General features: G+C 44.5%; 1 protein-coding gene across 1 annotated transcript in view; it reads right to left on the bottom strand.

The window, feature by feature from the left end:
- Positions 1 to 26,326, bottom strand: part of ABCC2 (ATP binding cassette subfamily C member 2) — a gene marked incomplete at its 3' end in the record, with an annotated part of 59,684 nt that overhangs the window by 8,232 nt on the left and 25,126 nt on the right. Inside the window, 16 exon segments of the mRNA NM_001032847.2 lie at positions 1,513 to 1,639; positions 3,765 to 3,964; positions 5,506 to 5,661; positions 8,396 to 8,550; positions 8,693 to 8,912; positions 9,664 to 9,799; positions 10,078 to 10,204; positions 14,053 to 14,233; positions 14,365 to 14,532; positions 15,770 to 15,946; positions 19,704 to 19,830; positions 21,336 to 21,402; positions 22,728 to 22,812; positions 23,426 to 23,572; positions 24,141 to 24,278; positions 26,214 to 26,279. Coding sequence (NP_001028019.1) covers positions 1,513 to 1,639; positions 3,765 to 3,964; positions 5,506 to 5,661; positions 8,396 to 8,550; positions 8,693 to 8,912; positions 9,664 to 9,799; positions 10,078 to 10,204; positions 14,053 to 14,233; positions 14,365 to 14,532; positions 15,770 to 15,946; positions 19,704 to 19,830; positions 21,336 to 21,402; positions 22,728 to 22,812; positions 23,426 to 23,572; positions 24,141 to 24,278; positions 26,214 to 26,279 — 2,277 coding nt within the window.

Below are 26,326 nucleotides of genomic sequence, written 5' to 3'. Positions count from 1 at the left end.
ATCATCATAGGCACAAAACTCAACCACTCAAACCACAAGGACAGTCCAGTGCTGACTTTGTACCCAGCACTGTGCTGGGCTCTGCAAGGGAGTAAGGAAAAGCGTAAGAAAGACAATCCTTGCCTCCTTGGGGAAGGAATTAAGAGCAGTGCATTGAATGGCTGCAGAACAATTAGGTGCTCATGCAAAGCGCAATGTGAGTGTCTAGTGGTTTGGGGCTAAAGCTGGAATTGGAGAGTCTGGCAATGGGCGGAGTGGGAGCAGAGGTCAGGCCTCCTGCCTGTATGCCTAGTGTTCTTTGTGAATCAGAGAAAGGCATGATCCAGGCCAGGGAATCTGTAGATTACTCAGATGCAAACTTCTCTCAGGAAAAGACTCAGGAGTTTGCATATATGCACAGGGAGTTTTTTGTTGAGCAAATGGTGGTTAGAGAAAGGGAGCCAGAGACAGCAGAGGACAGAATCATGGGGAATCGGAGTATCCACTTTGTGTAGATTGAAGCATATGTAATTGCTGGTATTTGAGTCATTTTGTTTTGGTTCAATACAATAGTTTCCTGACTATTTGCCCTGCCTGTCCTGGGCTAAAAAGCCTAGAAATAGGGGGATGAAAGGGCAGTGACACAAGGAACTAAGTGACTGCAGTCTCTTGCCTCCCTAGTAGCTGGGATTACAGGCACCTGCCACCACGCCTGGCTAATTTTTGTATTTTTAGTAGAGATGGGGTTTCACCATGTTGGCCAGGCTGGTCTCAAACTCCTGACCTCAGGTGATCCACCCGCCTTGGCCTCCCAAAGTGCTGGGATTGCAGGTGTGAGCCACTGCGCTCCACTAGCCTTATTAACTTCTAATGAAGACACCACTATTATATAAAGCCCACATATAACTATGCAAATCTCTTTGAACTAAAAAAAATTAGTTCAAAAAGATGGTCAAATGACTCATTTATAACAAATATTGACTGAATAATTACGGTAGTGCCAGCCACTGTCTTAGGTGCTAGAAAAGAATCATGCCTGCCATGTATCCCCTAGTCATGCTGGGGATGCTGCAGTGAGACACATTCTATAGTTTTATCAGACTCTATGTTCTTTATTAGAATTACCTCCAATTATTCTACCATCTAAGAAAAATAAACACAGGAGGAATTATTTGTTCAAAAAGGCTTTCTGATTACTGCTGCATTCTAGAGAAGAAAGTTATGTATTCTCTCTTTTAACTAGAACCAAGCAAAGAGGCAGACAGGGAACAATTAGATTGAAACACATGAAATTGCCTTCTTAAGCCCTAAGGTCAACATTTATGTCCAGTTTTCTAGATGGCATTCATGTCTACTTAGGAAGAGTAAGGAGCATGTCCATGGGTAAAAGATGGAGCCAGGGTTTGAACCTCAGCCTCCCTTAGTCCCTCTGGGTTTAAGAAGGAATCAAGAGCACAGACTCCACAGTATACATCAGGCTTAATTTAAGAATAAGTGCACTAACGAAACCAAACTCTCAACCTTCAAACTCACATTGAGTGCATTGGACAGAACAAAGCCAACAGTGTCCCCATTTAGGGTATCTCTGTAGATAACCATCATCAAGGCTGAAAAGAAGACGATCAGGTTCCCAACCAGCTCCAGGCGAATTGCTAGCCACCTGTGGGGCAACAGAACAAGAGAGTGGGTGTCACTGATCACATCCTTATCTTAACCAGCAAACTTGGTGTTCACAGAACATTCTCAGAGGGTTTGACTCAATCAGGCTGCACTCTTAGGCGATGCTTCAATTTGACTTAGAAACAACATGTTTTCCTAAAAGCCTATTGATATTATTTTTAAGAAAATAAATTGCATTTTAAAGATCCTAGAGGGCTTTGCTGAACTAAGGGAATCCTACAGTGCAATGTCCACCAAACTCACCAAATCATAAGAATCACCTAGGGCAACTGTTAGTATACAATGTTACAAATTCATGTGGAAAATTCCCGGACCCCTTCCTTTAAGATTCTGATTTCAGGGCGCCTAGGATGGGATTCAAGAATATGCATTTTTTCTGTTTGTTTTTGTTTTATGAGACAAGGTCTTGCTCTGTCACCAAGGCTAGAGTGCAGTGGCGTGATCATGGCTCACTGCAGCCTCGACCTCCGGGGCTCAAGCCATCCTCCCACCTCAACCTCCCAAGTAGCTGGAACTATAGGTGCACACCACTGAACCCAGCTACTTTTGTGTGTGTGTGTGTGTGTGTGTTTTCTGTAGAGCCTGGATTTCATCATGTTGTCCAGGCTGGTCTTGAACTCCTGGGCTCACGTGATCTGCTTGTCTCAGTCTCCCAAAGTGCTGGAATTACAGGTATGAGCCATTGCTCCCGGCCAAGAATCTGCATTTTAAATGAACGCTCCAAATGACTTCTTTTGATCAGGCTGGGGAAGCAATGCTGTAGTGAATCCATGTGTAAGATTAAAAAGTAAGCACCACAGGAAGGGTCATCGTGCCCCGTTTGATTTCAGCATTTGTAAAAGGGGAAGAAGCAGCCAAGGGTGAAAGGAAGTTAGGTGCGAGTTGGCCACAGGTATATACACTTGAATTTCATAGAGAACTGAAGAGAACGTGCGTATAGACACAGTTTATAAAAACGGACTTTCCCAGGCCGGGCGCGGTGGCTCACGCCTGTAATCCCAGCACTGTGGGAGGCTGAGGCAGGCAGATCACCTGAGGTAGAGAGTTCGAGACCAGCCTGACCAACATGGAGAAACCCCGTCTCTACTAAAAATAAAAAAAATTAACTGGGCGTGGTGGTGCATGCCTGTAATCCCAGCTACTTGGGAGGCTGAGGCAGGAGAATTGCTTGAACCCAGGAGGCAGAGGTTGTGGTGAGCTGAGATTGCAACTGTACTCCAGCCTGGGCAACAAGAGGGAAACTCCTTCAAAAAAAAAAGGACTTTCCCAAAGAAAATGTATTTAAATGTCCACACCAATAATTCCAGCATGTGTATGAATAAATATGATATGTACTTTACAGTGAAGGTCTAATAAGATTTACTTATATGCCTTTTCCTTCTTGGAAAGTCTCTAAGAAATAAAATATCTTTACAATCAAACTTCTGACCTTTCCACATTCCAAATAATACTGAGCATCTTTAGCACCTCAAGACACTTTGGAAGCCACTCAAGAATTTTTCTTTCTGAAAAAGATCTTCCTCTTTCCAGGACATACCGCTTGCCAGGGCTTAAGGATACTGGAGAATACCGCTCACCCTGTTCACAGGGTGGAATTTTCTCTTTCTGTCGTCAATGGTCTTACCTAAAAATTTCCAACTCTCCTCTCTCCAACCTCCACTGCCTTCACTATCCAGAAAGAGTGTCATGACTATGGAGAATCTCACATCCGTTCTCAGAAAAGTAAACAGAGGATGTTCAGTTCACCCAGAACTTGTTTGGTACTGGGTTACAAAACGCTCACAAGTGTCATTTGACTTCCACCATGAGACAGGTGGAACTCCATGATATAGGGTGTGTTCTGGCCATTACAAAAACAAAGAAATGGAGATTTTCCTTAGAGAGGCCAAGGCAATTCACCCAGCTTGGTAAACAGCAGAGCTGGCATGGGGACCCAGTCTCTGACTCCAAAGCTCACGCTTTCTTCTCTCCACTTACACAGCACGACAGTGTGTGTGGCCAGAGTGAATTTCACACCACTAGCCATGCCTGCCCTCCCACAGCTAACGTCAAACATGTGGAACCCCAAAGCACACACATGGGTAAATACCCAGGGGAAGCCTCACCTGTTGGAGGTGATCCAGGAAAAGACACATTTCTGGTTGGTGTCAATCCTCACCTCATTTTGTTTCAGAAATCGCTGCTGGTGCTCAAAGGCACGGATAACCGGCAAACCTGACACAGTCTCGCTGAAGTGAGAGTAGATTGGGGACCTGGTGACAGAGTCCAGACGCCTCAGCTGGCGGGAGGTAGACACATAAAATATCTGGACACAAAAAGTAAAGAATCAGCCAGTCCTGCAGTCATGGGGCATCCACCATCTTCCTTCTTTCTGGCCACAACCCAGCGTTCTTCCCCTTGACGGCCACAGCTTACGTCTGAACAAGACAAAAGCCTGCCGTGCCATGTCTGGGAGCAGAATATGATGAGAGAGGTTCCGAGGAGGAGACCAATGAGAAGACTGGGGTTGGCGGGGAACAGAGAGGGGTGAACATGAGGAGACCACACCACAGCCTCAGAGCTTTGAGTCTCCAAACCTCCCGAGGAGTTCCGTCAGCCTAACCCATATCCCCCAGATCTATGGATCTCGTGCATGTGACAGTTTCTGTACTCATTAGAGAAAACGTCCTCAAAAGGATTTTGTAAAGGCAGCGGGGCCCATGGGTATGGGCAGGAAATGGCCAGAAAAAGGCATGCCTAGGTTTGGGTAAAAATGGAAGAATCTGTTCAGGTAAGTGACCAAAACTGTGCCTCAGTGGTGTGTGAAGGTACAGAGAATTCTGGAGGTATGCAGAGTGCTGAAGGGGTAAGAACTGGAACAGGGTGGAATCCAACGCAGGAAGAACCCTGTGGCCTGAGGGCAAGGGGGAGTGGAATGAGTCCGTGCTGCTACTAGATTCTGTGAGGATTTGTTGAAACCTGGGAAAAGTGGGGCATTGGAGAGTCGGGATGCAAAATGTTATACAGGGATGTACAGACGTCCCCTCCAATAACCCTGCTTCTTGTTTGTTGGTTTGTTATTAACAGTTAAAAGGCCACTATAGTGACAGTGTGCCTGAGGAACTGCACGTGGACACGGCGGGAGCCGCCAATCGCAGGCCACAAGGCCACAGGCCCCTGACCACAATGTCTTCAGAATTGTTTCCCCAGGCAAACAGTTCACCACAAAAGCAGCTGGTGGGACCAGAGTTCCCCCACAGACTCCCCCTCCCTCATCCATTTTATTGTGGGAATAGGGTTCCTTCCACTCATTCCAGTTTCCCTGTTTTGCTTTCAAGGTGCACATTCCCTCGAAGAATACGCCGGAATTGAGCCTAAACTACCCACAGACACCCCAGTGAAACTAGAACTTTGCCGAAGTAAAAAGAGAGACCCAGCTGCTGCTGAGAGACATCTCCAAGCAGCTATACCTGTCCAAAGTCAACCAAGGAAGCACCACAGCATGGCTCTTCTGGAACCGACCTAATCGTCATGGGGGATCTTATGGAGCTGCAAGACTGTATCCAGAGCCAATCTCAAAGTAGTCTTGGATCCAAACATAAATCTGTCCCACCTAAGCCTCCAGGGAGTGGGAGGCGGGCAGCAGTTAGGGTGACATTTGCCATGAATGGTGCACCCACTGATGCTCTCACTTCAGCTTCAGACAGTGGCCTGTGGGCTCCTGGGTATGCCAATGTATGACTAAATGGCAAAGATGCTGAGGGGAGGAATGAAGGACTAGCAATGAACCAAAGAAGATTCTCAGGAAAGAGGCTGGGCTTTTGTAAATAGAGAGGAAGGATGACTTAGCCAAATTTCCAAACCTACCTGAACAGATACATAAATAATGCCAAGAGGAATGACGATGATGGTGAAGACAGGCGTGGCCATGCAGATCATGACAAGGGTGCTGATTATCCCCAAGAAGCATGTAACCCAGCTGCGCATGGACTGAGGCAGGGTGTCATCCACCGTGGAAATATCCTAGGAAAACAATTAGGAGAGCTACACCATCATCGAGGTCTTCCTAAGATAGTTTACATCTTCCGTGTCCTAGCAAGGGATCTGCTGGATTCTGTTTGTTCCCAGTACTCCTTCATGTAATCATTTCATTGTGTCCATTTGCACTAGGCTACACTGCTCACCCCAATAACCAATTTCATTTCCATAATTTCTTCATTTAGGCCGGGCACGGTGGCTCACACCTGTAATCCCAGCACTTTGCGAGGCCGAGGCAGGTGGATCACCTGAGATTGGGAGTTCAAGACCAGCTTGACCAACATGGTGAAACTCCGTCTCTACTAAAAATACAAAAATTAGCTGGGCATGGTGGCATGTGCCTGTAATCCCAGTTACTCAGGAAGCTGAGGCAGGAAAATCACTTGAACCTGGGAGGTGGAGGTTGCAGTGAGCCAAGATCATGCCACTGCAACTCCAGCCTGGGTGACAGAGTGAGACTTAGTATCAAAAAAAAAAAAATTATTCATTTATAAAAATCCCTCCAAACAGATGATGGCAGTCATCCTTTACCTTTTTCAACAGATTTGGTAAAGGTTTTCATGCTTCTCAGTGAAATTCCCACTTGTCAGATTTACTAAACCATTCATACTCATTGTAAGCTAATAGAGCCTTACAGGTAAATTCTTCTCCCATGACCAAGCCAATTCAATTATTCTAACTTTACACAGGTCCTAATTCCATTGAGTACCTAGAACAGAGCCTGGCACATAACAGGCATTTGATAAACATTTGCTTGGAGGATCTGGTCATCAGGCCCTGCCACCCACTCTTGACTGATACTCAGGAAGTTGTTTCCTCTGCCAAGCATAGAAGACCAAGGGGAAGGGAGCTGGGGTTGAACGTGAACCTGCCTGGACAATGTTCTAACCAAGGAACCCAGTGGGAACAGACGTGTCTTACTGCCATGTTGCCTACGAGTCATGTAGAATAAATGAACAAATAAGAAAACGAATCAATGGATGGATGGTTTGGAGAACACTCAAGAAGCTTGGTTTATATTTTGGGTTGCCCTTGCCTACATTTCTGAGGATTATATTGATTCTATGATTAGTAATATGTGAGTACCAAAGTGAGTTTAAGTTATCTCTGGAATTTCTCAAACTGGATCAGGGATAACAGTCTTCCAAGAAAGCTCTGAATCAGGATGACTCCTGAGTCTAACCTATCTTTCCCAAAGTCCTATCAGAATGCAAATAACTATACCCACAGTTGGCAGAGAAAAGAAATCCTTACCAGTTATCAGTTCTATGCAGATTACTTTTGACCCTTACCTGGCACAGAGTCTCCATCTTTCCTTCCTCCACTCCATCTCCTCTTAATTCAGCCATCGATCCCAGAGGCCCCTTGATCAGACTCCCCTTAATAGGTCTGAGCCACCTCCCCAACAAAACTTACTATATAATTAATGACAGTTTCCTTTTTCATGCAAACGCAGTCTTCAAACTATGACTGTTGCCTAAGTAACTCACAGAAAACCCCTGTGTTCTCTTTCCCAGAAGATTATATATGTTACAACATGGGGAAAACTGTGATCTTTGTAAAATTACTACGAGAAATTTCTCACCCAAAATGGAGTGTTCTTTTAGGTTCTAGTAAAGAGCAGAAAGGCCATTGAAGTTGTCTCTAGTGACATCATGCCCACTGTTTCTGCCCCAGAGGAAGGTGACACAGGGGGACCAGTTAACGGCCCACTTTTGAAGTGTTTACTGTGTCCCCAGAATCTGGCTGTGGACTGTGAGCTATACTTTCTGTCTGCCCCAAGGCCAACAAACAAGAGTCCAGAGCTGCTCCATAAGCAGAGGGCTAAAATCTGTGCTGGTAATAGTTACTTGTCATTCAGAATTGCCTGCTCTCTGCCTCTGTTCCTGAATTCCCATCTCAGATACACTAAAAAATCAATGAGTCGGGTCTGACCCATGGCAGAGAGACATCTATAATCTTCATATTCATTGAGTGCCCAGGTGCCCAGTACAGTACTTGGCTCATAGAAAGTGCTCAATCAAGGTTGTTGAATGAATGAGTGAATGAATGCCAAGGGTTCCAGGATCTGGGGTAGATGGAAACAACATCTGAGAACTTCTTAAATCACCGATGGCTCTATTTCGTAGTCCAGACCAAATTTACTCATTCTTAAAGCATTCAAGATAGAAATTTCAGGAATGGAGGCAGAGGCCAAGCAAAGGGTTATCCTACTGTCTCTTGGATTTCCTGTCCCAGGCAGTGACAGTGCTTTTATTTATGTTCTTTCCTCTGCAGAATAATCCTTCTCACCCTGCTCTACTGCCATCTCTGCCCCCAACCCTCACCATCTCCCCTGGCTTGCTTCTATGACTTAAGTTTCACCTTTTCTGACATTTCCTACCTTTATCACTCAGGCTGGGGTAGTGCCTTTTTTCCTTTGTACTCCCAGACCACTTTTCTACACACTGTTGTTACTGGTTTTACTATATTCTATTATAATCCTTCACTTCCTTGGTTGTCTTCTTGAAGACAAGTTACTTGAAGGGTCAGAGATGTTCATCCCTGAATCTCCAGGATCCTTGGGAACTCACAGCAAGTACTCAAGAAACACCTGCATGTTGAGTGGACAAAAGAACTGGAACTGAACAGTGTTGTCTGGGGGGACATGATAATTCCTCCCTGTCAGAAAGATCCTCAGTATATACACATACCACCTGACAGTCCTTGAGATACTTACACCGGCAAACCTGTTCACAATCCGGCCTGTGGGTGTTGTGTCAAAAAATCTCATGGGTGCTCGAAGGATATTGTTGAGCAGTTGCTTGTGCAAGATATTTGATGCATGGACGAAACCAAAGGCACTCCAGAAATGTGCTATGAACACAAATATACCTAGAAATGGAAGCAGTTTTGTCAGCACCATGCACAGGAATCCCTGATGACTTGTGCCTAGGACATAATGGCAAATGCATTCCTGAGTCCAGGAAAAGTACAGGGTCCAGATTCTGTAAGATGTCATAGCCATCAGACATACCTTGCGCTAATCCCAGAGCTCCGTAGACTCCAAGTCTCATGTCCCTCTGAGATTTTGGATAGTCGGTGCTATTGAAGATTTTAGAGTCACTGGTCCAAGCACTGAGCCAGAGGTTGGATCCAATAAAAGCCACAGAATTCATCACAAATGCAAGGATGATGAAGAATATTGAAAAAAATCCTACTGCTTGTAGGTACTCCAGGTAGATGGAGAACTTCACCTGCAAAGTCCCCACCTCAATATTAGTAGAACTCCCTAATGGTTTTTGATAAGGAATCACCTAGAATGCCAACCACAAGGAGAAGTGGAGGCCCCTGGGAGCATAGGTAGCAGGTAGCAAAATTTGGTAGTCTGTGGTCACCATTTCTGCACTGTGCCAGGAAGAATAGAACAATGCTGAAATACAATGCAGGGTAAATAATCATAAAAGCTAAAGGCATTTAAGAGAAGATATAAAATAGATTGGGACAAGCAAGACATGGTAGCATGCCCCTGTAGTCCCAGCTACTCAGAAGGCTGGCGTGGGAGGATCTCTTGAGCCCGGGGGTTTCAGTACAGCCTGGGCAACATAGTGAGACCTGTCTCTAAAATAAACACACAAACAAAAAATCAGAGTAGAACAGATGATGGGGTTCTACTGCTGACCTTGAAATTTGTGGTTAAATTTCATTAATTTGAATTATGTGCTCTAGGTCTGAGTTTTCCTGTTCCTCCACACATCAGAATGGAATCAAACACTCATGAAGTGTGGGATGAGGACATTCACAGGAAACATGGCATTCTTTATGGAAATATGACTTGGTAGAAAGCCCACAGCCTCTGCTAACATGTTAATAATGAATCTGAAAATTTGCAAAGGACAGAGGACATATTGCTCCTGTAAGTATGCGTTCAATTTTCACTTAACGTTAAAAATTTTGGGTTCTGAACCTTATAACACCTCAAATGCTACTTTTTTGTGTGGTGTTCACCTTTCCAGTTTCTACGAATTCCTTCTTAATTAGTTTTTGTCCTTTCACTAGTTCTTCATCTTCCTTCAGGCTTTTCACATTCCGAGTTTTCAAGGAGTTTTTCAGGGACTTCAGATGCCTGCTGCTGGACCTAGAACTGAGAGAGGGAAGCTTCCCTGAGCATGCAGGCGATTCCCAAGGGTCTTCTTGCAAGCAGATGTCATAGTCGCTCAGCTGGCATCAAAGCACATTTCAGGGCAGATGACCAGGGGAAACTGACACAACCCTGGTTTTTCCCCATCCCCGCTCATACAAGAAACAAAGGAAGAGCTTGGAGTGTCCATAGTGTTAACCCTCACAGGAAAAGCCCAGGAAGAAAAAGAAAAAGATCAAATATGGAGCTGACGAGGGCTGCCAGCTGAATAGATGGCCAACCTGCGGCTAAGCGTTCGACGAAAGCTGTTCTCTCTTCTCATGGTTATGGAGGCTGCATCTTCAGGGATCTCTTCCATACTGGATATCAGCCCAGAGTCATCGTCTTCTTCTTCACTGCCATCATGGACTAGGGAGACACACTAGAGGTTAGGGAAAGAGCTGCATAGAGCCCTGTCAGTCCTATGAACAAGGAGAGAGAAGCCTTCTCTGATCTTGCTGGTTTCAGCAAGGGATCCCAGATGTACATACGGGACGGAATACTTTACTCCATAAATCCTCCATAAATAGTTATTACTACATCTTGTTATTAAGAAATATCAGGATAAAGGAGAGATGAATTAATATTCCACTGGAAGAGAAAATGGTCAAAATGGAGAAGAAAATTCCTAGAAATGCCCAGGTTCCTTTGGAGGAGGAAAGAGGTTTAAGGATTATGGTAGACATATAGAAGAGTCACATTCTCAGAATTGACTAAAGAAGTGATTGTAAATTGAAAATGCTCATCTTGGCGGAGCATGGTGGCTCACACCTGTAATCCCAGCCCTTTGGGAGGCCAAGGTGGGAGGATCACTTCAGCCCAGGAGTTTGAGACCACCTTGGACACCACAGGGAAACTCTTATGTCTACAAAAAAATTTAAAAATTAGCAGGGCGTGGTGGTGCACGCCTGTGGTCCCAGCTACTTGGGAGGCTGAGGTGGGAGGATCACTTGAACATAGGAGGTTGAAGGTGAGCCATGATTGTGCCAATGTACTCCAGCCTGGGCAACAGACTGAGACTCTCTCAAAAAAGAAAATAAAAGAAAAGAAAATGTTCATCTTGAAATTCAAATAATTTAACAAACTTATATTAATTTAAAGCACTTAAAAGACATACCCTGAAAATAAAATAAAATATAAGACATAGTGTGGGCATCAGTGGGGATGGTAGAATAGGAACCTCCAGATATCTACTCCTCCATAAAAGCAATAAGAATAATGACCAAAAAATGGTCAAAGTCAACTTTTTCAGAGCTCTGAAATTAACCAAAGGCTTGCAACAATCCCAGGAACATTTGTTTTTTTGAAGAGCTGACACTCAGTAATAACAGTAAGCTTGGTGGCAGTTTAACTTACCCTATTTCTGTCCCCCTCTCCTTGGCTGCTACAGCCTAGAAAACTAACAGCCATACAATCCTAATAGCCATGAAAACCAGCAGCCTAGCAGCCACTGGAGGGGGCAGAGTGGGTTCAGAATGCTCCCAAAAGCCCCATCCCTGGAGAACTGACATTATCTCACCTATCTGGAATTCCCTGAAAACCCCCATTTACAGGGCCTATTTGACCTAATGCTGAGCTAGCTCAAACAATCAGCAGCAATTATTTAACATCACAGCAGCTGCCTGAGGTGGTGATAACACTTGGGGCAAATAAGAAGCTGACCAAAAACTTAAAAGGAAAAGCTGGGAAATAAGATGCTCACAGGGGCTTTGATCTCTCTGATATATTCCCAGCAATCTAGAATGCCACGTACACATGCAGAGCTGTGCACATGTCCAGGAAAGATGGAAGAGGGCTCTAATCTCTCACTTCTGGCTGACCATGTGGCTCTGTATAAGCAGGAAGTGAAGGCTAAGGCAGAGATGTAAATTGCTGGAGCGCTGAAGACATGCTCCCCATCACCCACAACACACACACAGAGCCTCTCAGCAAAGGCTGAGACATTTATTGTTTCCAAGCATTTAAGGAAGTCTCTGTCTAATCACTAGCTGACCACTAAGCCAACCAAACAGAGACCTCAGTGGTCACACATGACAATGACAAAGAATACAGACTTAACAGAATTAGTTCAGGAAATGAAACAAATAGGAAGAACAACCACAACAAACAGCAATAACAAAGATTGCTGGAAACTAGGTGAGAGGCCTTGAACAGATTATTGCCTAGCACCTTAAGAAAGAATTAATCCTGCTGACACCTTGATCTTGCCCTTCCAGCCTCCAGAAATATGTGACCATTCAGTTTGTGATGTGTTGTTAAGGCAGCTAATTAGGAAACTCATACACAGAACCAATCTCAGTGCAGCTCAGCTTGCCCTCCTGCCCTTCTCTTCATTCCACCAAGTCCCAGATCCCAGGGCCAACGCAGCAGCATCCTAGGCTCTGGAGCTTACAAAACTGCTCAGAAATGTTCTCTCAGTGTTCACCAGAAAAAGGGCTTACGGGAATGTTTTGTAAACTGTTCTTTGTACATTAAAGACAGGATTCTTCAAAGGAAAAGAGGTTTATAACAGAATCCAGAAACTCAGATCCAGGCTAATCAGAAAAAAATGTTTACCATTAGCATAGGACAACTGCCCGATTTTCTTACAGTAACCATGGTGATGTGGTTGAGCAATAACTCAGGGAACTCTAGCAGTAGACACTGTTCTTTCCTTGGGACATTCACTCCCCACTCCAGGCAGGTGCTTTTTGTTCTCTCCAGGCTACTATCTATAGAGCACATAAAGGTTGATGCAAAGCTTTCAATCACTCCTTTCTGCTGTTCCCTGATACTCCTGCCCCACTCTCCTGGCCAGGCTCCCAATTTCTGTCACCTACACTATCCTGTTCTTTGTTCCTGCCTTCTTCCTCCAAAGCTTACAAACTTCCTGGTTTAGATTTTTCTTCTTCTTTTTTTTTTGAGCAGAGATGGGGTTTCACTATATAGCCCAGGGTGGTCTCAAACTCCTGGGCTCAAGTGATTCTTCTGCCTTGGCCTCCCAAAGTGCTGGGATTACAGGTGTGAGCCACTGCATCCAGCCCTGGCTTAGATTTTTCTTTCAAACTCTTGGGCTTCCCAGGGTGGTTTTTTTTTTTTTTTTTTTTTTTTTTTTGAGATGGAGTTTTACTCTTGTTGCCCAGGCTAGAGTGCAATGGAGGGATCTCAGCTCACCGCAATCTCTGCCTCCCAGGTTCAAACAATTCTCCTGCCTCAGCCTCCCAAGCAGCTGGGATTACAGGCATGTGCCACCATGCCTGGCTGATTTTGTGTTTTTAGTAGACACAGGGTTTCTCCATGTTGGTCAGGCTGGTCTCGAACTCCTGACCTCAGGTGATCCACCCGCCTCAAACTCCCAAAGTGCTGGGATTACAAGCATGAGCCATCGAGCCCGGCCCTCCCAGGGTAGTTTTAAACCATTACTTGTCCTCACTTCATGGTCAGAACATGCTACCACTTGTAGGCTGTGTAGCTACTCCCTCATCTGACTGATTTCTGGAATGCTCCTACACCCTTCTGCCCTGGCTTTCTCAGACCTGAACTCCTGCTGGTGACCACCTGAGGGTGATAACCAGACCTATGCACAGGACTGCTGTTGGCAGGTCCTTGGGAAGGGTCACAGTAAACAGAACTCCACTGCTGACTAGGGCTAACTGGTGAACCCAATGGTGGTGATATTAGAGGCTATTGCTATGGTACACTCTGAGACTATGCAACTGCCATAATTTTTTTTTTTCTGGTTCAAACACCCAGTGGTTTTGGTATATTAATCAAAATCCTTTTGTTAGGATTTACCAAGAATTTAGCAGTACACTAATAGTGCCAGCCCAGGGAGCTGTTGAGGAAGTTGTTTAATGGATTTGGGGTAGATGGGGTAACATGTGTGACTAGAGTCAATAGGAACATGGCATCCCTAAAAGAGGGACTGTTGTGCCACTGGTGTTTCTTCCACAAGGGTTACTCATTCAGACTTTCAGTTGTGCCCTTCTAAACAGTGTCCTTTGATTGCGTGTCAGATATCAGATGAGCAGGATAAGCCACCAGTTTGGCCCAGGCATAGAGTTTCAATTTCTATGTTTCCTCAAAGAGACTCAAAACCCAGAAAGCAGAGTTTGAATCTCTGGGTAGTTTGCTTCCAAATCTAGTTCACTGGATACTGTACAGTTCAGGAAGTAGATACTGGTTTACCATTCCCTCCATGGCCCAAATTCTATCTTGTCCCAATCCTCCTTACATACCTGTGGCTTCCTCTTCAGGGCCTGTATGTCTTAGAAATGTCTTCAGATTCTTAGCAAACTCTCCTTTTTGGGCCAGGAGAGCACTGTAGGATCCTTTCTCTATAATTGTGCCATTCCCCAGAACTACTATCTCATCCACTTGAGGAAGAAAGTGCATGCTATGTGTAACCAAGAGTCGAGTCTGTAAAAATAATATGAAGTTGTGTTAATTACCATATGTCCACCATCTTCCCTGTCTTACTTGCCAGACATGTCCTCCCCTCTCCCTGCCACCCCACCTTTGTATCTTCATCATGTTCAATGATTTCTCACCTTGCCTTTCAACAGGCCATTGGGGCCCAAGACCTTATTAAAAATATGTTTTCCTACATGAGCATCCACAGCAGACAAAGGGTCATCTAGAAGATAGATGTCTAAATTTTGGTAGGTAGCTCTGGCCAGGCTGATCCGCTGCTTCTGACCCCCACTGAGATTTATACCCTGAAGAAGAAAATAATTTATATTAAGCACTACTCCCTAGACCCACCTTCACAGAATCTAATAGGGAGGGGTAAAAGGAAGAAATTTATCTCAATAAGGTGTCAAGGGGTTAAAAATCTAACAAGTTCCTTTATACAAATAAAGAACTGATTCAAATAAATAACTTTAGGCCCAACAATTAAAGACATGGCCAACTTATCACTTTTTATCAGATAATTTACTTATTTAATGGTTTTGTTGCTTGTCACCCCATGAGAATGTAGAACAGAGGTTTTTCTGTTTTGTTCATGGATGTAACCCCAGCACTTAAAACAGTATTTGACATATAGTAGGTGCTCAATAAGTGTATGCTAATTAATGAACAAAATTACTCTAGAGCAGTATCTTCACTAATCTTCTAACATCTTGAGATTTTTTGTTCCCAAAGATCGCTACATTTATTTCTAGTACTGGGGAGGGAGGATGAAAACATCCTAAATATGCAGAGTTTTTATTTAGAGATTTCAAAAGAAATTACGCTAGATCTATATAATACATACAATATAGTCATTAAAAATCTCTTTCTTTTTTTGAGATGGAGTCTTGCTCCATTGCCCAGGCTGGAGTGCAGTGGCACAATCTCAGCTCACTGCAACCTCCGCCTCCTTGGTTCAAGCAATTCTCCTGTCTCAGCCTCCCGAGTAGCTGGGACTACAGGCGCCTGCTACCACGCAAGGCTAATTTTTGTATTTTTAGTAGAGATGGGTTTCACCTTGTTGGTCAGGTTGGTCTCAAACTCCTGACCTCAGGTGATCCACCCGCCTCAGCCTCCCAAAGTGCTGGGATTACAGGCGTGAGCCACTGCGCCCAGCCCTAAAAATCTATTTTTAGGAAAGGCCTTTAATAACATCAGAAGATAATTCACAGTAAACGTCTAAGTGTTCAAAGCAGATTAGTAGAATCTTCCCCTGACCTTGCTGATACAGAAGTAGAATCAGGACACCTAGGCTCTGGTCCCACTTCTGCCCAACCTCCTGTGAGATCAACCTTGGGCCAGTCACTGTTAACTTCTTATGGCCTTTGCCTCATCATCTTTGATTTAAATCACATAATTCCTGTATCTGCTTCCAAGCAGAAAGTTTTAAAATTCTGAGTTATTACGTGGAATATTGTGACCCCGTGTAGTTCTTCACCACCATCCTCACTTTTTCTCTTCAATATGCCTTCACCCTTGAAGATCCCTTGTTATCCCAAGTACCTTCTCTCCAATCTCAGCCAAATCTCCTCCAGGCAGCATTTCCAAGTCTGGGAGGAGAGCACAGGCCTCCAGGACTTGCTGGTACCTCTTTTCATTCAACTCGGCTCCAAAAAGGATGTTTTCCTTGATGGTGCCATTCTGAATCCAGGACTGCTGTGGGATATAGGCAGTGGTGCCCTAGATGAAAAAGGATCAGACCATATTACAGCTGCACCTCCAGAAATGCAGGGTTGAAGGATGAGGTGGCTGGAGAGGGGGAAGAAACAAATGGAGTTTAAATTTGAAGAACTATGCATCAGGATGACTGAGGATCTGATATTTATTCATGTGCTTGTAGTTATTCCACTCTCAGGACTCAATATCCTCTTCACCATCAAAAGCCCCCCTTTTGTTAGACTATGTTTTCCAGCCATGATCCTGAAAATTAGATGATAAATGTGTGTGTTGCTTCTAGAAGAGGGTTTCAGTCAAACCCAATTGAATTTACTAGGAGCAACAAAGGGCTAACACTGACGAGGGAATGGTATAGATCAGCGGTCCCCAACCTTTTTTGGCACCAGGGACCAGTTTTGTGGAAGACAATTTTTCCATGGATGGGGTGGTGGTGGGAGATGGTTTCGGGATGAAACTGGTCCACCTCAGATCATCAGGCAGTTGATGCAGCCTAGATCCTTGGCATGTGCAGTTCACAAAAGGGTTCGTGGTCCTATGAGAATCTAATGCTGCTGCTGATCTGACAGGAGGTGGAGCTCAGGTGGTAATGCTCGCTCGCCGCTCACCTTCTCCTGTGTAGCCTGGTTCCCAACAGGCCATGGAACAGTACCAGTCTGAGGCCCAGGGGTTGGGGACCCCTGGCATAGATGACATCTTAGGAAGCAAGATTATATCCAAAGAGAGATGGAGCCTAGGTGCGGTGGCTCATGCTTGTAATCCCAGCACTTTGGGAGGTCAAAGTAGGCGAATCACCTGAGGTCAGGAGTGACCAGCCTGGCCAACATGGTGAAACTCCATCTCTACTAAGAACACAAAAAGTAGCTGGATATGGTGGCACGAGTCTGTAATCCCAACTACTCGGGAATCTGAGGCAGGAGAATCCCTTGAACCCAGGAGGCAGAGGCTGCAGTGAGCTCAGATTGGGCCACTGCACTCCAGCCTGGGATACAGAGTGAGGCTCCATCTCAAACAAACAAACAAAAAACAGAGATGGAGGCCGGGCGCGGTGGCTCACGCCTGTAATTCCAGTACTTTGGGAAGCTAAGGCAGGTGGATCACAAGGTCAGCAGTTCAAGACCAGCCTGGCCAAGATGGTGAAACCCTGTCTCTACTAAGAATACAAAATTAGCCGGGCGTAGTGACATGTGCCTGTAATCCCAACTACTCAGGAGGCTGAGGAAGAGAACTGCTTGAACCTAGGAGGCAGAGGTTGCAGTGAGCCGAGATCGTGTACCACTGCACTCCAGCCTGGGTGACAGACTGAGACTCCGTCTCAAAAAAAAAAAAAAAAAAAAAGAACAACCAGAAATGGAGACCAACAAATGCCTGTGTTTGAGGAAGAACCCAGTTATGAGTTAGCAAGAAAAAAAGCTTCCCCAAAGGGGTTAGAAGACAGACTTAAATCTGTAGTCTGCTCTGCTATAGTGCATGTTTTTAAAATTGCAAATTAGTAGGCCGGGCGCAGTGGCTCAAGCCTGTAATCCCAGCACTTTGGGAGGCCGAGACAGGCGGATCACGAGGTCAGGAGATCGAGACCATCCTGGCTAACACGGTGAAACCCCGTCTCTACTAAAAAATACAAAAAACTAGCCAGGCGACGTGGCAGGCGCCTGTAGTCCCAGCTATTCGGGAGGCTGAGGCAGGAGAATGGCGTAAACCCGGGAGGCCTGAGCTGAGATCAGGCCACTGCACTCCAGCCTGGGCGACAGAGCAAGACTCCATCTCAAAAAAAAAAAAAAAAAAAAATTGCAAATTAGTTCATTAGTGATTGCTAAATCAGGAAATGATGTCAGTATATTGTAGAAGAACAGCTGGTTCTTAAATTTTTTTTCCAAGCAGGTCAGTATAAATCAATTGGAGGAAGCATTCTCATACTTAAAAAGAAACTCTTAGCAATATATGAAGATCTTAAGAAAAAAAGCTGAAAATCTATAGATTCGCCTCTCTTTGGTACAAGTAGTGGTAACAATTCAAAAATGGCTATAATTTTCCCTAAATTTAGCTCTCTGGAAAAGTTCAGAGTACTGATGAAGATGCCATGAAAACATTTTCCTCTGTGTTAAAAAAAATCATAATTAGCCAGGCGCAGTGGCGTACCCATATAATCCCAGCACTTTGGGAGGCTGAGGCAGATGGATCACTTGAGGCCAGGAGTTTGAGACCAGCCTGGACAACATGGCAAAACCCCGCCTCTACTAAAAGTACAAAAATTAGCTGGGCATCATCGGTGATAGACTGGATAAAGAAAATGTGGCACATATATACCATGGAACACTATGCAGCCATAAAAAGGAATGAGATCATGTCCTTTGTAGGGACATGGATGAAGCTAGAAGCATCATCCTCAGCAAACTAACACAGGAACAGAAAACCAAACACTGCATGTTCTTACTCATAAGTGGGAGTTGAACAGTGAAAACACATGGATACAGGGAGGGGAACATCACACACCGGGGCTTATTGGGGGCTGAGGGGCGAGGGGAGGGAACCTAGATGACAGGTCAATAGGTGCAGCAAACCACCATGGCACACGTATACCTATGTAACAAACCTACATGTTCTGCACATGTATCCTGGAACTTAAAGTAAAAAAAATTTTTTAAAATTAAAAAAAAAAGTTAGTGGGGCATAGTGGCACACACCTGTAATCCCAGCTATTTGGGAGACTGAGGCAGGAGAATCGCTTGAAACCAGGAGATGGAGGTTGCAGTGAGCTGAGATTGCACTATTGCACTCCAGCCTGAATGACACAGTGAGACTCTGTCCCAAAAAATGTATATATAATTGATGAAGACAACACCCTACACCAGATTTTTATTTTGGAAGCAAATGCCATCAGAGATTTAGCTCTCAAAGGAGGGAGAGAGAGGCCCAAGACTAACTGTAATGTTGGGTGCAAATGCCGGTGCTGATTTTACAAGGTTACTGTTTTTATTGCTCTCGATGTTATTGCTATGGTTGGTATTGTTTTTGTTGGTAGTTTGATTACAAAGTTATATAAGTTTTTAGTGATCTATTACAATTCTTTTCCCCTAGGTCCTTTTATTTTTATTGTACAGTTTTGCAGAATGTGTGATTTTTCAGAAACAAATACATAGATAAAGCAGAAATGCCTATACTTTTTTTTTTTTTTTTGGAGACAGAGTCTCTTTCTGTTGCTCAGGCTGGAGTGCAGTGGCATGATCTTGGCTCACTGCAGCCCTCCTGGGCTCAAGTGATTCTCATGCCTCAGCCTCCCAAGTAGCTGGGATTATAGGCGCGTGCCACCATGCCCGGCTAATTTTGTATTTTTAGTAGAGACGGGGTTTCACCATGTTGACCAGATTAGTCTCGAACTCCTGACCTCAGGTGATCCACCTCCCTCAGCCTCTCAAAGTGCTGGGATTACAGGTGTGAGTCACCGCGCCTGGCCAGAAACGCCTATATTTTGAAGGAAGACCTCTCTAATCAACAGTTTTCACACTGTAGTATGCATATGAGAATCACCTTTAGAGCTCCTTAAAAATGCAGATTCCCAAATCTTAGCCCCAGCAACTGATTATATAAAGTTGAAATGGGACAGAAAAATCACAGTCCACAGATCTACCAAATGTCTCCAAGGCCTCACCTACTAGCCCTCAGTGCCTTCTCCCCAGTGAGGCAAAAGCACGAAGGGAGTCAGAGGGAGGCTCCCTGCTGACATTGGGGAGTCAGAGGCATTTGCAATGGCATTCCCTCTCACCTTGATGGTGATGTGCCCGTGGACATTTTCCATTTCTCCCAGCATGGCTGATATCAAGGAGGACTTCCCAGAGCCGACAGGCCCCATCACAGCCACAAGTTGGCCTGGCATAATGTCCAGGTTCACACTGAAAGAGAGGAATGTCTTTGAAGGAGATAGCAGGGGTTGGGTATTAAAGAGTAGCTCAAGTCACTTCTCTGAGTCTCCACGAAGTCTGGTATTAGGAGATTTCCCCTCAAGATTGGAAAATTTGCCTTGGATATACAAGACCCCAAAGTGCTTCTTTAATACTTTTTCTTTTTGTTTTTTCTTAGCTCTAAAAGGCTAGAGAATGAGCCCCAATGAGCCCTAATTTATCCAACTCATCTGTAAGCTGTTTGTGCCAAATGTGCATTTCCAATGATAACATTCTCCTAGAACGAACATGGTTACCCGTTGAACAAGACCCTATTGGGGGCCTGGGGACCTGGCTTGGTTCAAGTCCCAACCCTGACGCTGCTGGGCTATGTCATCTTGGAAGGTCACTTCCTTTGGACTAAGGACCCCTCCTTTCTTACTAATGGGATTGGACTAGATTAACATTTCCCAAATTTAGCTGCTAAATGTGTCACCTGGAACATTTGCTGAAAGTAGATTCCCTGGCCTTTCTCCTGAATATTTGACTGTATCTGGCTGGGTAGGGGCCCACACTGGAACTGGTTCCTGGAAACTCTGTGTGCCAGCCCTGTTATTTGAGTTTCTAGAACACTAGGAACATTAGGAACTTGTTCACAGTCTTTCTGAATCTGCCCATTGAGCTGAATTTCTTCCAGACCTATAACAGTATGGTGGAAGCCCTGCCCAGTTTCCTCTCTGGAAAGGGAAACTGCTGGGTTAGGAGGGTTCAGAGCAGATGCTCCTGCCCCTAGCTCATCGTGGGGCTAGCTCTGGAGTCCATGTTAAAGACTATAGGAACAAGATAGAGGAGTGGGAAGTCAGGAGTATAGTAAGGAGATAATAAGACATGCTCAGTTGTCCGAGATCGCGCCACTGCACTCTAGCCTGGGTGACAGAGCAAAACTCCGTCTCAAAAAAAAAAAAAAAAAAAAAAAAAAGATGTGCTCAGTTGTGAAGAAAGAAAGATATGGCCTATTCAGGCCCCTGGTGTACTCTGTGCTCAGTGGATGAATTGGGTGTGCTATTACACATGGTGCTTAAGAGACACACTATGTGCAGAAGATTCACACTAAGGAGCCAGATTCCAATGTTCCTGATTGCTATTCTTGGATGAATGAACTTATACTGAATTCAGGTTCTTGTGTTTATCTTCTACCATACCCAGAGACATGGCCACCTGCCAACACTGCACCACCTCCATCCACAATCTGCACACACAAATGTCTTCATGGGATCACAGCTGGATATTCATGGTCCCATAGTAGGAAAGCAGGGTGGCAAATACAGTTATCAGGGGAAGGGGTTGAGAACCTTTGCTTTCAGCTCATCTCTCCAGGGGTTTGTCCTGCACTGGTATCTAATTGAAGACATGCACATAGCTCAATTCCCCATGTATTCTATTACACGGAATTTTCTGAGAATCGGCCAGGCAGTGAGAATGCTAAAGAACATTAGGGTGGAAAGAAGGCAACTCACTCTCGGATTGTGGCTTCCATATCACGTTCCCAGGTAAAGGAGGCCTCAGAAAACTGCACGGCTTTGTCTGTTGAGAAAAAGTCCTCTTTTGGTCAAATGTACGTCCCCATGTGACTGTCTGCCCTTTCTCAGCCCTCATGTGTCTCCGCTTTCTCCATCAGCACCCGGGATTGTTTCTGCTAAGTGCTGGCTCCTATGCTAACAGGAGGCAAATGAAATCTCCTAGAATGAGACCAGAAGTGGCCTGCATATGAAGTCCTTTTTTTTTTTTGAGTCATGGTCTCACTTTGTCACCCAGACTGGAGTGCAGTGGTGCAATCTCGGCTGACTGCCGCCTTGACTTTCCAGGCTCAAGAGATTCTCCTGCTTCAGCCTCCAGGTAGATGGGACTACAGGCATGCACCACCATGCCCCGCTAATTTTTGTATTTTTAGTAGAGACAGTTTCGTCATGTCACCCAGGCTAGTTTCCAACTCATGGACTCAAGCAATCTGCCCGGCTCAGCCTCCCAAAGGCCTAGGATTACAGGCCACTGTGTCCAGCTTAAAGTCCTTTTTTTTTCTTTTTGTTTCATTTTGTTTTTTTGAGATGCAGTTTCACTCCTGTCACCCAGGCTGGAGTGCAATGGTGCAATCTCAGCTCACCGCAACCTCTACCTCCCAGGTTCAAGTGATTCTCCTGACTCAGCCTCCCAAGTAGCCAGGATTACAGGCATGTGCCACCACACTCAGCTAATTTTGTATTTTTAGTAGAGACGGGGTTTCTCCATGTTGGTCAGGCTGGTGTCAAACTCCTGACCTCAGGTGATCCGCCTGCCTCGGCCTCCCAAAATGCTGGGATTACAGGCGTGAGCCACTGTGCCCGGCTGAAGTTCTTTTTGATTCAGAACTCCCAAGCCTACTGGAAGGCCAGATTCCTGACCTACGCATACTCTGGGTATACTCTCAGGCCCTCTGTTGCCCAGTCCCCTTGTATGAATTCCACCTCCATATATAAATCCTCCCCACCATGGATTCCAGTCCTACTGCCCACTCTGGCCATGGTTGGCCCCCAACCTTTAAACCTTCAGAATCTGAGTATTCTTTCACTCTAGGCTACCTTCCCAATCCCACACACTTGGCTCCATCCTGACTTCTGCTTTCTGGATCCTTTGCAGGATTCCCTGCTTATCCTCAGAAGAGCTGGCCCAGCTTTATTTAGCAATCTAGTTGAGCAATCTGCTGTAAGTGTAAACATAATTCAAGTAAGAACAGTATGTATCTTATGCAAGCATAGGCTCAAGACAAATCTCCAAGCTGTCTTTCAGTTTGCTGCTGCTAAGTTCTTGCATTATCAAAATTCTGGCACCAACACTGCGAATAAGTTTGGGAAGCGACTTCCAAATTTATTTACCAAAATTGCAGTCATGTCGAATGGCAGATGTGTCCAAGTCATCCCCTCCCAAGTACTTCTCCAGCCGCTCTGTGGAAACACCGGCCTAGAGAAGGACACAAAGGATCTCAAGAATTAAAGTCAGTAACAAGCACAAGCAGAGAGATTTTGACTTTGTCATTAGCCCATGATTTTCTATTTGCCACAGCTGGCCTCTCCTAAGCTCCACCAAACTCAGCCCTGGAAGCTATCCCACCATAGACAGATGGAAGTGGGTGCTCTATTTCAGTCCTTTAGCAAACTCACGGAGTTCAACTCCTCTGCTCTCTCCAGTCGTTGGCCCTAATTCCAGAAACTACGTACCTGCCTTCTAAGACAAAAACTTAACTTCTATCTGGTTCTAGTAACTAGGCCTTCTCATCAGTCTACTGCCTATCTGGTGACCTTCCTCTGCAGCTCTGGTACTTGCCGCATATCAGTGGCTATGCTCAGGTAGATGAGATTGGTATAATTATCCTCATTTTATAGTTAGATAAACTGGGGCTCAGAAAACTCATGATTTTATTAAGGTCAAACCACTGGTCTCCAGAAATCAAACAGATCTCTCTCTCTTGAAAGTTTACCAGCAAAAGTTAGACATGGGATGGGATAGCCAGTCATTCTGGACTCCAAGGCTCTTAACCAGAGATAGGCAGTCATCAGCGAGAGTGCCGACCTACCTGGAGCATGGAGGAGATCATCATGGGAAGCATGCTCAGGGGAAAGCGCAGGATGTTGAAGAGAGTAATGGAGGTGAAGGCCTTTTGTGCATCCAAAATATTGTTGCTATCCACCAGGACATAAACAGAAAATGTGACCACAGATACCTGGAAAGGGCAAGGTCATAAGCAATTTATTCCTAAAAGGGACAAAGCAGCATTGTGCTAGGTTTCAGGAGCACCGTATATCAGAGCTAAAGGCGCCTTGAGGGTGATCCAGCCTCTTCATGTACAGATGAGAAAACTGAGCCCAGGAGAGGAGGAAATATCTTCCCCAAGGTCACAAGGTCAATTAATGGATTACTAGGACCAGAGTTCAGGTCTCCTGGATCCTTTATCAGTGTTCCATCCACTATAGACCTACACCACCTTCCAAAAAAGACAAGAAAGCCTCCTAAGCCAAACCTTCCTGATACCACATGCTTGCTGTGCATCTTGAAAAGTTGCTCTGGGCTGCCAGACCACCGTACAGTACATGAAGGTGAAACTAGAGCTGGGGGTGTGGGACAAAGGAGGAAAAGCAGCATGGGGCGGTAAGAGGGACAAGTCCCCTGGATCTCGCGGTCAGGCCTAGAGGTGCCAGCTAGTCTATCAAAAGTGAACTTCCTTTTCAGGAAGCTGATGCAGGTCCAGGTGAACACCCAGGCGAATGCCCATGGACCCCTCTGCTACTCACCAGGACTGGAGTTAACTGGAAGATGAACATTACTACACATTGTAGTTGACTAAAGGCCAGCAGGTTCTTGAGCTCTTTCTTTCGGAGGTTTTGGACTTGGTCTCTGAATGAAGGTTCCCAGGCAAAATATTTCAGGATCTAATAAGTTGAAAAAAAATACAGCTCACATGATTGTCCCCGAAAGGGCACCAGGTGTATCCGATCCACCCATGTTTCAGGATACAGTTCCCAAAATGTGGGGAATAGAAATCCAGATTATAAAGTATGATTACAGAAAGGTAGCTTGTATTTGTTGACAACCTACTATGTACAAAGCATTTTAAATACATTATCTCACTTTATAACAACCTTAGTATGACTAACTGTTCTAGTTTGCCTGGGACTAAAGGGCTGCCCAGAACACAGGCCTTCCAGTACTAAGACTTAACAAGTTCTGGGCAAATTGAGGTGAGTTAGTCACATTACATTTGTGGAGTTATTATCTTCATTTAAATGATAAGGAAACAAGCTGAGAGAGGCAAGGGAACCTTCCCAAACTTTTGGCAAGTTAAACCACCCAGTGGTAGAGCTGAGATTCAAAACCAGCTCTCCTTTTAGTTTTGCCACATTAACAGAAGGACATATCAGAGCTCTGTGTGGAGAATTAACAAGGAGTTAAAAGGGGGCTCTGTTTTATTTTTAAGAAGTTTAGGATAATGTTAAGCTGTATTAATTCAAAACAATATTCAGTTAAAAGAAATCATTGGTCACCTCTGGAGGATGAAATGCATTATCATGAAAGCTGGTAAATGGAGGGGAAGAAGCAAAAATTTATTCTGCCTATCCCATACTAACTTCATTTTAGGGTAAACAATAAGTTGATGAAAGATAATTCTTCTTCATAAAATTCCAGCTAATCAATGTCAAGGGAATAACAGAATTAAAACATTTCACTCTTTTGCAGTTCCTAATGAAATAACAGACCTAGGCCATGATCATAAAATTCTTACAATAGTGTTTTTCACCTTGGTGGCATATTAGAATCACCTAGGGAACTTAAAAAAATATACATGTCTGGGCCTTGCTCCCAAAGAGTCCAATTTAAATGGTTTGAAGTAGGCCCCCAGCCTCAGTGGGTTTTACAAACTTCAAATTTCTCAGGTGATTCTAATGTGCTGCCAGCATCACAAACTACCGCTCTAGTGAAAGACTAGCAGGAAACCTTGTAAAGGATGGATCAGGCTGACACTGCCTGGGCCCACTCAAGTCATCATCGCTGCAGTTTGGAAGCACACAGCACCACTTGAAAGCAACCTGGTACTCCTACCCCCAAATGAACTCTAAATCAATCAAACCTTTAGATCTAACTATCAATTTACAGGAAATAAGACAAATAACTTAGTTTTTTTGGAATGACCAAGACACACACACACACACACACACACACACACACACACAGAGAGAGAAACTGTTGTAGATTAAAATCACTATCAATTAAATACCATACCATGCATGGACATTTTTTGGGTCCTTATTCAACCTAACCAACAGCAAAACAAACAAACAAAAGGCACGTATGAGGCAAATGGAGAATTTTGATGGTATCAAAGAATGTTAATTTTTTTTTTGTAGGTATGATAATGGTATTGTGTCTATATTTTAAAAATAAGTCCTTCTTTTAGAGATACATACACAGTATTTATGAATGAAAGGACAAGATCTCTGAGATTTGCTTTAAAATAATCAAGCAAGTGTGAGGGGAGTGGGTTTATAGATGAAACTAGTTAGGGCATGCTGATAATTCCTGGAGCTGGGTGAAAAGTTCGTAGGGGTTCATGATAGTCTCTATTTTTCTATATGTTTAAAAACTTCTACAGTAAAGTGTCAAAAACAAAACAAGCTATTTAGGGTGAATAAATAGAAATAGAGGTTCAACAGAGGACCTGAGAGGGACAGGAGGACATGAAACAAAAGTCATGTGACACAACTGGCCGAGAAGCAGGAATCCATCACCTCTACCAGGGTTTGCGAAGGTCAAGAGAGCCGCTGCTTCTGTCCTTACCCACAGAGAGCCACCTACGCTCAGATTCTCACCTTAATTCCACTAAGAATCTCATTCATGATCTTTAAACGTTTGTCTTTATTCTTCATATTTTTGACCTGCCAGGAAAAAAGCAAAAGAAAAACAATATACGCTTCCATGAGAG

Source organism: Macaca mulatta, chromosome 9 (genome assembly GCF_049350105.2).
Source record: "Macaca mulatta isolate MMU2019108-1 chromosome 9, T2T-MMU8v2.0, whole genome shotgun sequence".
Lineage (NCBI taxonomy): Eukaryota > Metazoa > Chordata > Mammalia > Primates > Cercopithecidae > Macaca > Macaca mulatta.
Note: the sequence above shows the minus strand (reverse complement) of the source record. Positions and strands in the feature narration are given on the sequence as shown.